The sequence below is a fragment of the Metarhizium brunneum genome, chromosome 1 (genome assembly GCF_013426205.1).
Source record: "Metarhizium brunneum chromosome 1, complete sequence".
Lineage (NCBI taxonomy): Eukaryota > Fungi > Ascomycota > Sordariomycetes > Hypocreales > Clavicipitaceae > Metarhizium > Metarhizium brunneum.
The window spans coordinates 3304296-3317712 of record NC_089422.1 but is presented as its reverse complement, the minus strand read 5'-3'; the positions used below and the strand labels follow the sequence as shown (position 1 = coordinate 3317712).

The 13417-nt window shown below is 52.4% G+C and overlaps 2 protein-coding genes across 2 annotated transcripts; one reads left to right on the top strand and one right to left on the bottom strand.

Moving 5' to 3' along the window:
* Nucleotides 1-181: 181 nt before the first annotated feature.
* Nucleotides 182-595, top strand: G6M90_00g010100 (uncharacterized protein; the record flags this gene model as incomplete). The annotated part of the gene is made up of 1 exon (XM_014694021.1): nucleotides 182-595. One exon carries the CDS (start codon nucleotides 182-184, stop codon nucleotides 593-595), a length of 414 nt encoding a protein of 137 aa, XP_014549507.1.
* Nucleotides 596-1415: 820 nt separating this feature from the next.
* isp4_3 (Sexual differentiation process protein) lies at nucleotides 1416-4438 on the bottom strand (the record flags this gene model as incomplete). Its single annotated transcript, XM_014694022.1, has 3 exons — nucleotides 1416-1619; nucleotides 1689-4022; nucleotides 4331-4438. 3 exons carry the CDS (start codon nucleotides 4436-4438, stop codon nucleotides 1416-1418), a joined length of 2646 nt encoding a protein of 881 aa, XP_014549508.1.
* Nucleotides 4439-13417: the final 8979 nt, after the last annotated feature.

Below are 13417 nucleotides of genomic sequence, written 5' to 3'. Positions count from 1 at the left end.
TGGTGTAGCGTATCATTGTATTGTGCATTGTACATTGTACAGAGATTTTTAAGCCTGGCGTTTGGATAAAGGGCATTTTAGGTCGTTTGTTTTTTCTCCTTTCGTTTATACATGATGTAGAACTAAGAAGAATGATGAATAAATACATTTAGACTACGCCTTGTCAAGTCCTCTGTATATCATGTCGGTCAGCTGGGACCCCGATCCCGAGCGTACACCCCCATCAGGGTCCCATATCACATCCAACCCAACTTTCTCGTCGTTCTTTGATCCCGATTTCAGCATGAATCACGGTCCAATCGGTACGGTCACTAGGAAGAGGCAGTACGGGGAGTGGAACCGTTTTGGCCCCAGGCAATATTTGGATATACTGCCCTGGGCGTTGGAGTTGCTCGAGCCTGGACACTCGGGACGGGCGAGCACGACAGACAAGGCCTCGCGCCTAATGCCATTGCACCCGCCTGTCCGACAACCTAGCCGCGACGAGGGGACAGTAGAAGATGGCACCGCGCCATTTCCCTTGGCATCCTGGCTGGGGCGACAGATTGTCGATAATGCCCTGACTCGACGGCCAAATATAAGGAAGAGCCAGTAGTCGTCAGGACTCTCACGGTGCCAAAGCCGTATGCTGTGGCTTCGACTTCCACCTGTCTATTTCAAGTGGACCGGGTGACATCTATTTCAGATGCCAAGCCAATGGCGAGCGGCGACAACATCAGAGAATGGCTATAGTGGGTAGAATTGCTGCGTATTCGTGCTCGCTCGCACGCCAGCTGTCGAGGACAAGGCAGCATTCGTGGTTAGACTGATGCTCTTCGCAATGGACTACCTTTCTATTCCTCACGAATTGAGGCCCGTTGTTTGAGCAGATGTAAGCAAATGTCACTAGCACTCCTGTCTTTGCCGGACGTGATGACTGTGTTGGCCAGAGGCGACGAGGCCACCATGGACAGGAAGGTTGGTCGTCTCTTTCAGCCAACTCGTTCATGTTCCCTTGAGACAATCCGAAGCTCAAGGAAACATTGTATTGAGGTCAACATAGTCTACAATCCGTCATGCCTCATCTAAACTATCCTTTTACTCCATGCAGCTCCCTAGCCTCATAAAAATCACCTCGAGCTAGATTAGTAAACTGGGGTATAACGTTGTTCTTTAAGAAACTCCTTCTCTTCCGACTGGCCACACCATCTTGCAATGCCCATGATGCGAAAGACCCCAGTTTAGCAAAACAAATTCGTGAAGAGGTAAACTCCAAAATCACAAAAAAAAATCCACAGTACTCCGACTCCGAGACATGATCGCTTTACTGTATATATCGCGCTGGCTTGCAGCTAAAAAAAATTAGATGGGGCTCGAGGGAGGAAAGTCTTTCGTTCCTTCATTACGAGTGCACTTTTGTCTACGCCCTCTTCGCTTTAGTTGAACTTTCCCGGGCCGGGTCCGAACCATTCGCCGGGGCCTAGGGTCTTGAGCGCGCAGGCATTGCCTTCACAACCCATTTCGGAAACGTTGTTGCCCCACCAGTCGAAGTCGGTTTCGGTATATTGTAAGCTGAAGAAGATGATGATGCCAGAGATGGCGATACCACATGACCATGCTGCTGAGAGGACAAAGTTGTACTGTCATCGAAATTTAGCTTTGGCTGCGCCACCCGACAGGAATTATTCAACGTTAGACTTGGTACGTACCTTTGACCATAGACCAAGGAACCTGGTCTTCAGATAGATCCATGAAAAGTAAGCAATGGGAACAGACGGCCAGACATATGACATGTTATATGGCGCCCAGACGATGCCTCCATAGAGAATAACGACAGGGTGAAGTTGCCGAGCCCAAGTCCACTTGGGGAATTTCTTGTTCAGGGCCCAGATCAAAACGACAATGACAACGCCGAGTGGAAAGCCAATCAGGGTCTGGCTGTACTGGCCGCGGTGACCAAAGATCTTCTGGGGGCCGACGGTACCCCATAAGACAGAGGCGGTAAAGAAGGTGTTGACGCCGGGACAGGTGAGTTTATACTGAGCCTCTGGCGTGCAAACATTGTTGATATTGTTCATTTGAAAGTTCAACACGCCAATGCAGACAATGGTGCTGAGAAAGGTGGCAACCATCTGCGCAACAAAGGTCTGGCGAGGCGGAATCTTGACATAGTGGGCAAGCTTCAAGTCGTTGCAGAACCAAATGGCATGCGCGCAAGTGACGTACCCAAACGACTTGAAGTAGTTCATGGCCAGAGCATTGCCATCCACCCACGAGCCACCGACAAACTCGGCCAAGACGTTGAGCGTGACTTCAATCCCCGTCATCGCCTTGATGATACCAACAGGAATCACAAAGATTACACAGAGAGCAAGGCCCCAAAATACCACGCCCGGGGAGGTGTGGGTATCCCATCCGACGATGCCTGAAATTCCAAAGGCTATAGCAATGGCAAGACAAGCCATGTACCACCACTCGGGAACTTCCGGATAGGCGCGCATCAGTCTATTGTGCACATCCAACACACGTTCCTCCTTGACGGGCTTCTTCTTCAGCCGCAAGCTGTAAAACAGGGCCTTGAATCCCATGGCAATTTCGTGGCGATGATATAACGCGGCATAGGTAAGCGTCGACGTGTAGATGGCAAAAAAGAACATGTAGATGACCACATTGCCAGCACCAAGATATGGAGGCGAGTACGACTCGTATTTCTCTGCGTTGAATAGCCCATGATCGTCGGTTGCCTTTGTTATGTTGTAAAGCTGAGCAAAGCGATCGAAGACTCGGTTGGTGTTGATGGGGAGATAGCCCGTATTGTAAACGTTCTTGTACCAGAAGATCAAAACTACCCAAAAGGAAGCGAAGACGCCAATGAAACGGTTGAGCGTACTAAAGAAGGGAACCATGAGCGGATCAGCAGAATCCCACAAAAGCACGTTCCAATCCCATGTAGGGAAAGGGTTAAGGCCCAAGCCGTTATTGATGCCGGTGACAATGTTTAGGTCCCGGTGGCCAGGGGCAATCCAGCTGATCCAGTTGAACTTGGACAAGCTGACCCAGATGTAATTGGGGAACCAAAACCACACAAACATGGCGGCGAACATGAGGTAGAAGAACTTGATGCGCGAGATCCTCCAGATGGAGCGAAATGGGCCGCCAACGGGAGGGTTCATTTCGGTATGGAACGCCGAGTTGAGGGCAATAGTTACTAGAGAGGCCGGCCAGACGCAGTACGACGGATAGACGAGGAATCGGCGACAGATGCCAGCAATGCCGTAACCAATAAAATTGGTGGCGAGGGCAATTAGCAGCTGGTATGCAAAGTGCGATGCATACGGTTGATCAAAGTACTGTGGGAGATACTGAACCCAAATGATGTAGTTTGTATACGGCGTGTTGTAAGCCACGTTGGCCATGATGGTGATGAGCATGTGCTCCTTCTTGGAAAAAGGGCCCGGGTTGAGGGTGTGCCTGATGCCAAACATAGTAAAGCCCTTGTCAGGGAGCCAGCGTTCGGCAGCTTTGCCAATGGGGTAGGCAAGTAGCTGGGCGACGTTGGCCATGACACGAATGGCCGGTTGACGAATATCGAAGAGCTGGTTGATGAAGGCAAGCAAGACGGAAAAGATCAAGCCTATGGCCCAACTTCGGATAGTAGAGCACGGCGTTTTGGGGTCGTCCTTGTTGCTGACAACAGCACGCACCTCGGAGTAGGGACTGTTGCTGGTGACGAGGGCGGCCTCGAGCTTCATCTCTTGGATGAGATGCTGATGTTGGTCTGGGTTTTCAAAGATGTCGTCATTGTCGAGAAACGTCTTGACCTTCTCGATGACGGTTGTGGGGAAATTGGGGTCCTTTTCATGGATTCGGCGCACTCGTATCATGATATCGCGGACCTCTTCGAGAGTATATTGCGAGGCAAGCTCTTTGGCCTCGAGAAGGTCATCCTCGGTAACATTGAGATCGTGCTCGATGGCGGTAGGGGTTCGCGGCTGATCGCCTTGGCGGGCGAAGCTGTCGTCTTCATCGTAGGAGAAGGGTTCCTGTGAGGTGGCGTGCATTGCCCCAGTCAGCGTTTGATGCCCAAGGAAGTGTTGTCGGGGTTCGCAGCCCGGTCTTTTCCAATTGCTCTGCGTGTTGCCAGCCCAGACCGAGGCAAGGCTGGCAAGGCTGGCAAGGCGATAGTGGCATTTCGCATCCTTGCTTGATGTTGTCCAACGAGTGCCAAACGACACTGCCCAAAAGCGAAAAGCCAGGTGGTTGTCAAGGCGATTATCACGACGAGGATGTCGACAGACTGCGAAAAGACGACAAGACGGACAGGCAAACGGCGGGAGTTGGGCAATCTTACCGAATTCGGTTCGGATTTCTCGGTGGGCGAGGCGGACGGACGGCGTGCTGCGTCTTCGGTGGCCTCTGTCGCTTCTGCTACTGCTGCTCGTTTCTCATCCTCAGCCATGGCGACGAATGAGCGGCGTGACTGCGAGTGCAGACGAGGGGTTCGCAGAGGGAAAGCCCTCGCTGGGCTGGAGGATTGTCGCAATGGCGTCGATACGTCAATGACCAAAGGCTTGATTCTGGGGAGACGACGGTATTCGGACGGCGAGCGTGGTGACCCGAGCTACGGGATGTCGTCGGACGCGCTGTGCGATGAGATGCGAACGAGGGGGCAGATGGCGTTGATGGAAGACGAGGACTGAATGCAAAGGGAACGACCAACGAACGAACGAACGAACCAGACGAGATGCGCGGAGTCTGGTGGAGGGGGGGAGCGGCCGGGCCCCGATGCCCAGATGCCCACTAATAGATGCCCACCCGCTGCCCACACAGAAACCGGCGCACGAGGGAACACTGCAGACCTGACTGGCTTGCAAACGGGCTGGCGGCGGGCCGGAGACGCGCTCTGACTGGCTGGAGGCCCAGATGGCCCGATCAGCCCAGCACGGTGCAGGTGCCATTTGCTGGCTGGGCTGGACTTCCGAGCCCGCAGCCCCTACAATGTGGCCTGGCGGGAGAAACTGCGCACCACCGACTGCACATGTGAGCACCACCGAGCACCACCGAGCACCGTTGCAGGCACCTGAGCCGCATGGCATTGCCCCGGTGGCCGTTGCCACGTTCAAATTTGTCGACTGGAATCAATAAATGCATTACATTACAATACATGTATAGACCACCAGACTTCTCTGTCTCCTCTTGCGTGGACCGGGCCAATTGGAGATGCGCATTGTAGGCAAGAGCATTGTCTAATGCGCCTGCCCAGAGTCCGTCGAGACAAAAAGAGGGTCTTGTGTGCCGCTTTCCCGTTCGTGCGTCAAACCATCAAATCTGCAATGTCCCAACGTCCAACGTCCAACGTCCATCGTCCAATCTGCAATCCGCATTCCGCAATCCGCATTCAACACATGCCCTCCTCTTCAACTGCTCCATTGACCATGTCTGTCTGCGCTTTCTGCACGGACAAATCCGTTTGCCAGTCTGGAGTGCCCGCTGTATGTGCTACGTACTTTGCACAAGACCGAGTATCCTGACGGACAATCTGCCCCATGCCCTTCTATAAGAAGCAAAGCGTGGTGCCACCATCTCTGATCCGGATTGGGCGCTGGTTGTCTCCTTGACTCGAACTAGTCGGCTCACGGCAACGGCTTCGAGCACCTTGTCGCTCATTCACACCCTCGGATTGACTTCGCTATGAATGCATTGCCCATGGATGGGCCGGAGGGGCCCAGGGCTGCCAACGGAAGGATGGGAGCACACATTGGATCTCATGCGACACCAAACGAAGCCCGCGTTGGCCAATTCTCAGACAGACTGATAGACTGGGTGGTACGAGGTTACTCCTGGTCGGCTTTACGGCACACAACCCACAATGCCTGACACACAACTGAGCTGAGTAAAAGGGGCCACTAAGGGTCTGATTGATACGCAATCCGTTGGCTGATACCGAGGACCCTCTCACATTAGTACAGATCAACAACTACACTTTGTGCACCATTCGGGCATCACACACAATCTTTCACGAATAAGCCAAGAGAAACGGTCGGTGCGCAAGTCGCCATGGCAGGCTTTAAAACCAAACCAAATGTCTAGCCTATTTGCCGCCATGATGAAAAAAACTCAAGGCGCTCACTCCACAGACATTGAACCACGAGCAGCTTGTTGACGTACAACGGTGGAGTACAGACATGTTGATGCCGCACATATCCGGGTATGAGGGCCTGAGTTCATTAATGCCGATACAACAACACCGCATGCAAACTACCTGACATGCAACTTCTGCGCGCCATGTCGCGACCGCCACCGTGATGGCCTTGGTGACTGACAAGTGCTGCCTCTCCGTTCTATCCAAGGAATGTGAAACTTGGTAGCAGAAACGGCATTCGGCACGGATTTTTTTGGTTCAATCCGAAACAGCCGCCCATTACAGCGCCATGACAAGGAGTCTCTTGATGGCTTCGGCAGCGCAATCCGTGCCGTCGATCCTGGTCTGAAATTGCAGCCATACGGGGTAGTACACGGTACTCCATACAGCAACAAACATTACGGAAAGCATTTGCAAGGCCAATAATATGGACAACTCGGGTGGTAAGCAGACAAAACTCCGGCACCCGGCACTCCAAAAAGGGAGGGGGCGCCTTTGGTACTAGTAGTAGTTGCTAGTAGTATTATCAAGAATCTACAGGGAGGCACTAATCCTCCGCTTACATGTAGTACACGATAGCCAACATTTTCTCTCGGGAGCTATTCACCTCATTGTATTAAGAGTATGGAAGGACCTTGCGTCTCAGATTGGATTAAGTCTGCAGAGAAGTGCTGGTAACCCCTTTGTGTTCTGCCGATACGCTCAGTACTAATCGTTTGAGAGGCCATTCTGGAATTTACTGAGTGCTCCGCACAGAAGTCCCAGCCGACCGTTGTACCGCCTCTCCCAATAAAACGGCTGACCGCATTGGTATTTGCAGTACTATTGCTGCATGATAACTGTGGCAATGAGCACCACGTTGCAAGACCCTGTGCCGTCCCTGGGCGGCGGCCCTTTTCCAATTAGATTCACCTAGGTCGTTCTTTCTGCAAATAGGGCTGAAACGAGAAGGTGGTGGTTATATCAAAATAGCACAAGCCATACACGTCGGTAGCGCCCACGCAGCCCGCACACCTTTAGGCAACGAAAATCACGAATTCCTCTGGGTTTGGCGCGGGGCCGGCCGAATCTTGCCACCATTCATCATCTCTTGGACTTGAAGCACATGTTCTGGAAATCTTCCATTTGGAGGTCTTGTCCAAGGAGCCACCAGCGCTGCTACCTTGAACGTGCACATGGACTTGGCAGAGCATCTAGGCTTGCGTCGCCGCCTGGTTCTGTCTACTCCAGCTGAATCTCCTCTGTTCCGAAGAGCCTTCCTATCCTGGCTCGAATATATTATACTCGCCCACGGAATGGAGGTTCCGAAAAGTCGTCGTCAGCGCCAAGACGTATCTACGGTGAAAATGGCTCTTGACTATCCTATAGTCGGAATCGCTTGCGCGGTTTGTTGCAATACATACGGTTTCGCTAACCTTGATACAAACAAGTTTGCACAGCAAGTAAGTAGAGTTTCTGTGGAGCGAACCGCAAGGCACTTTTAGTGAAATGTCAACGACATATTATTGTAATCACCAAGATGAGTCGATGTGTGACAGTGTCAGGTTGTGATGTCATGCCAAAGTCATGTTCCATTTAGGTAGATTGCTGGTTCATGACTTGATGCTGTAAACACGAGTACATCAGCGGTTATTGGAATATACCCAACGTCTCGATGTAAGTTGTTATAAACGTATTGCAAGTCCAAGCGACTGTCGGTTGAGGCGACCTCATAGCCTGGCGACTCCCACAACTCCTCACACTGGCAGTTTTAATATCCAAGAGGTCCGATTGCGTGGCCACAACACATTGAAGTCTCTATCAGATGATGGATAGCACTCATCATTATTAAAACAGACAGAGCTCCTCTCTGTTGGCGTCCCAGCCGAGTCTGATATCAGGTTGTGAGGCGTTGTTGACTTTCTTTCTTTCCCTTTTTGCGACCACATTGCACAAAATGAAAGAAAGGGTTATTCAGGACATGATGTTGGGAGATTTTCTTTATGTATATGACGGAGATTTGAAGAAGAAGCACATGAATTGAAATTTCGGCCATTAACCTCCCCATTTGTATAGGGTAGCCCCGTATAGGGTAGCTTCGAATATTGGAATGTTCCAGTTTCCAAAAATTTCAAGTAGACGATTATCACATTCATTGCATACCTGGCCGGTCTATACAAGATATTCTACCATATATGGAGCAAATATGGAAAGGCTTTAATTTGCAAGCAGCTCCAACGTAGTGAGCGAATGGACTTGTGAGAGAAGGCTTCATGAGAAAAACGACTTTAAGTAGACCACCTCAGCGCGTCGTGGTTTGGCATCAAAGAGGTGAAACTTGCCCTACTGGCAGCCAAACCACATCAGTCAAGTTTACGCAGATTGGCTACGATATTTGGCGTTCGGTCTTTTGCCCAAGGATAACATATTCCATGACGGGATGTGAGATTTCGCAGAGGGCATTTGCTGAAGCCTCACCCACACACACAATCCACGGCACCATCTAATGAGACGGCCGGTGAATTACGCGAATTCTTCTGGGAAAGGGCCTCGAATCAACTCCAAACCCAGCCACCATTCTACAAAGCAACCTGTACAAAAGCTACGTCGGCCCTCTGCTGAAGCCTACTCAAGGACTGGACGACAATGTTTCTGCCCCTTGCGCCGCAGCCAAAACGAGGACTCAACAACAAGCACACGTCCGTTATCCAAAACGACAGTACCATGGCCGCCATACTAGACTTCCTCCCCCAAAATAGAACACAAGAATTAATACACGCCCCGGCTGGCCCGGATCGCAGCTGCCCCATCGCCGTTCATGATGCGGCCCCCGAAGCCGGGCCTCTCTCCAAATACTACTAGTAGTACAATCCTGTTTCACATCTCAGCCCACGAGCGGAGCGGGAATTGTATCAAAACGCGGGCAGATCTCGGCAACAAGTGGATTGGATTACAAAAGAGACAAAGAACAAAGTCATTTGTTTCCCTCGTCCCCCCACAAACCTCAACCCCGTGCGGTGTGTCTGGTTCCCGTGGGATCGCCCGCGTTTCCACCTTTGGCCGAGGCAAGCGAGCAACAATATGTAGATGCGTACATACAGATTCACGACTCACCGGAGAGCGTCGAGTCTCGACGCAACGCAACGGGAATGCCAGAAATGTCGCTCTGCCCAAGTGTCAAAGCACACATTCACTCACTCACTCACCCCTGCCGACTCCATCGCCGCGCCCTCAGATAACAAAAAAAGCCGACGTGGTTTTGTGGTACAGACGCCGCTGCCGAGGGTCACCATCAGGAGGAGGCAGGGAAACAAGGTCGTTGCAGAGATGGCCTGTTTCCAAGCAGAAACAATGGCACGACGGGCGATAGTACAGTGTCACAGGGCTGGATGGGAATGTCCCGGTCGAGATGGTGAGGCTCCTCGACTCGCGGCTGCATCTGCGGCATTGCACCGCCTGCCTGCCTGTGTGCCGCGACACGGCATGGTCGCCTTGTTTGTGGTTTTATACTAGTACTGTTGTTTAATTGCGCTCCGTGTCCCCTTTCCCCAGGAACACTACGTGGCTGACTCGCAGACCCCTGGGACGTCAAGGGCGTGATATAAATAAACAAATAACCAAGGGAAAGCCCACATTGAGGCGGTACGACGGTGAAGAAGCGAGTTCAGGGTGACGGGGGGGACAAAAAGAGTATAGAAAAGACGTCTTTGTGTGACGATAAGCTGTCTGTTGGACGGGGGAGGCTCGTTTGAAGATGTCTCGTTGGATATAGTAGACGTTGGATGCGCGTATGCTTCCGGTTCTCGCCCTGTAGGTCTTTTTCTTTTCTGTTGTTTCCCAAGAGACAATGCAGAAAACCTTGTCTGCTGTATAGCCGGTAGAAACAGCCAACACCACGACTGGACGTGACCATTCCGCCTCAGAAGCCTCCCTACCTTTACATCTAGTCACCGGAATCCGGAACAGACAGTCCATGATACTGCCTCTCGGCCAGCACGTAAACCAGCCTAGACCGAAAATGCATAAACGACCCCATCGTCTGTGTGCACCAACAAGTCTAGTATTGACTCGCCGGCTCTTCCCCAATAAAGTCGCTGCTAAACGACGGCATGGTAGTATTGTGCTATTGTGCCGAGTCCCTTCTGCTGCATTGTCCGCGATGCCACCCGCTCGCGCCCCCCGCATCACACTAGTTTAATTGTGCTGCCTGGAAGTTGGAACAGACGGACCGCGCTGCCATGGCTCCAGGACTCTCGCTCGGCCTTGACCGAAAACCCATCTCTCGGAGTCAGAGTATGGACAAGACCTGCACGGCGCTGGAACCAACGGGCCGTTACGGTCCACGGAGGACCGACAAAGAGACATGGCAAGGAAAATAAAAAGAAAGGAAAATCGGCCGCTCGGGCGGGAGATTGCCCAGCCCTGCGAGGCTAATCGATGCGGGAGGGCGTGTGTGTAAGTATGTATGTATTGACATGTGTACATATTTGTGCGCATACATAGTACTAGGAATGTGCAGTGCATGCATCTTTCTCCGTACTTGGTACATATATGTGTGTACGTGTGTACATGTGTACATACTACCCGACTATGTACTTGTGCATCCACGGGTCGATTAATGCCGGCGGTTGGTTGGCCCCGAGTTCGTGTTTATCCTGGAACCAGACCCGGCCTGTGTGCCACGGCGACAATGCACGACTGCATTGATTCTTCATTATTCGTCCGGATGGGAACCGAACAGCAAAGGCGTCGGCGGGCTCGCGGGTCCAGAGAGAGGCCTTGGGCATCCACCCGTGCGTGTGGCAATGAGTTCCCACGGGTACGGATTTATCTCTCTCCTCTGTCGTTGTAAAGCCGGCGTCGTCGAGTCATCATCATACATACGTACTGTACAGTACTATCCGCCTGCGCGCCTTCGTACGGGCGAGAGAGATCTGCTCCTCCGTGCTCGGTACGATGCAACGCACGCAATAATAGCTCAACCGCTTTCGACAGGCCCCAAGCCCCAATGTCTCGAGGACGGCATTTGGGATCTGAGCAAGACAGAAACCCATGCGCCTGAATCCCGCCCGCGTCTTATTCGCCCAGCGAGGCGTATTATCAGTTAGACCTTGAACCCTTGGAGAAGACATCCGTATGTATGTATGCTGTCCGACCGGCTGCCTTTTTGCCGTCTTGCATTTGCCACGCTGCCGCCTTTACTAGTAGTAGTACTACTACTAGTATTCGTTTCCTCCGCTCTTGTGTAGTAGTTGTTGCTGTCTTGTTTACCTGTTTGTTTGTTTGTTTGCTTGCTTGCTTGCACAGCCCTGTGATTTCCTCCTGTCCCCCTTGAGTTACAATCTTTTGGTCGTACCCAAGTTACACACTACCCCCTGTGCGCCTTTGGATGCCAGGGATTTTTATTCAAAGCAACGGGGGCGTGGCCTAAATCCGACGCCGCCCTTTTTCTTGTTTTGTCATGTTCACAGTTGCGTAAACCAACAACCCAACAGGGACACATGGCCTCATGTCGTACATGAATCCATACAGACCAACACGCAGAATAGCACCAAACTCACGCTGTCAAAGCCAAAACTGCGGCCGGCCCAGGTTTGGCCCGGCGCCGGAGCGGCCCCCTGTGGGTGTTTTGTTTCTTTTCTTGTGCAGGGCTGCAGCCAATATTACATTACACAGCGCTTTCGGACTGACTGTTGGGCCTGCCAGGCTCGCGGAGCAGCAAGTGTCTGTCTAGGCTCTGGTGTATCCAGTTGTCCTCGCGGGCCCATCCAACCGACTCATCGCCTCACCTGTATTTCCTTGCACACATGCCACCGTCAAGTCAAGACGGACAGATGCGAAAAACATGCCGGGAGAAACACCCCACGAGCTTCGAACCACCAGCCGGCGACTCGTGGATGGGCATGCCAGGAAGCCTCGTATCGTGTAGTATATCACGACAGCCAATACTCCATCCAACGTGGTCCATGGTCTGCCCATGGAAGAATCTACCAACGGCGACCTCGTTGAAAACAAAACACATTGAACATAGGATCCAATACTTCTACCCAGGGGCATGTGTCCAGACCCCGGAAATTGTACATGGCATGATTGCATGCCCATCACCCATCATGGTCGAATTGCACCTTGCGGGTCGAGACGTGAAGATGCCTCCGTGCCACTTCGATTGATTGCCGCTCACTGATGCTGCTCGTCAACTGGCATCCCGTTGATTCGCAGCCCCAAAGTCTGTGTGGTACGTAGCACCCAAGCACCCAAACACTGACTTGCCAAGGCGAATATCAAAACATGTTGGCCGAGAGCGTGTGTGGGCGAGCAGAGAGAGACATGGACCCAAGACCTTGTTGGCCCTCCCCTCACCTTCAACCAGATTTCGCAAACGCATTCCACATCGCGGCATGCACCTTTATTTGAGAGCCAAATGCAGGCAGTACAGCAGTAGTAGTACTATGTGCTAGGCTGGGATAACCCTCCCCATTTACAGCGCCTTGGCACGTCGATCGATGTGATTTACCGTTCGTACCAGGCTGCCATACGACAGGGCGGCTGTGGCCCTCGGGAAATCCAGAAGCGGCGGCGTCAAGAGAGGGCGAGGGATTGCCAACGATGCATCCTCCGGCCGCCCCCACTCCTTTTCAGAGGCTGCGGGTAGTATTGCATAAAGTTGTCGCCCTACCGATGCACTCAATGTCGGACATGACATGTTTACGGCCGAGTGAAGCAAACAAACCAAGGGAACCAGGTGGGCGAAAGGGCTGATGCGGCGCAGGGGAGCAGGGGAGCAGCAGACCACACAGGGCGCTGGGCGGCCCAACAGGGCCATGGGATTCTCTCAAAGTTCAGACATCTCCGAATCGTCTTGTCGTACCAGATGCCATTCGCACCAGCACCGAGGAAAGCTGTAATGGCCTATCCACCCATATCATAAGCTTGGTTGAGGAGAGCCACTCCATCAAAAAATGGAGGTCACGACTTGTCCTGCACGTACCCTTGATACGGACACGCCTTTTCAGGTCAGAACTTGTAGACCCGCTCTGCGCAACAAGATTTTGCCCGCCCCTTCCAGACTCCTTCTAGAAGCTTTCCCTCTTGGGAAATACCGTGTGACGCGTCCAGCAGGTCCAGCCGTGTCAGGAGCTTGGCTTTTTGCAGTCCGAGGCCGAAGATGCAACGAACAAGCAGGTGCCGAGAGCCGTTGTAGCGGGACGGGGCAACGAGACGAACCCCCAAATAGCCTGCTTGTGTATTGCTCCTCGTTCCCGACATGATGTGGTGCAATGACGCAGCCGTGCTCTAACCACGCCGTGTTGCCACGAC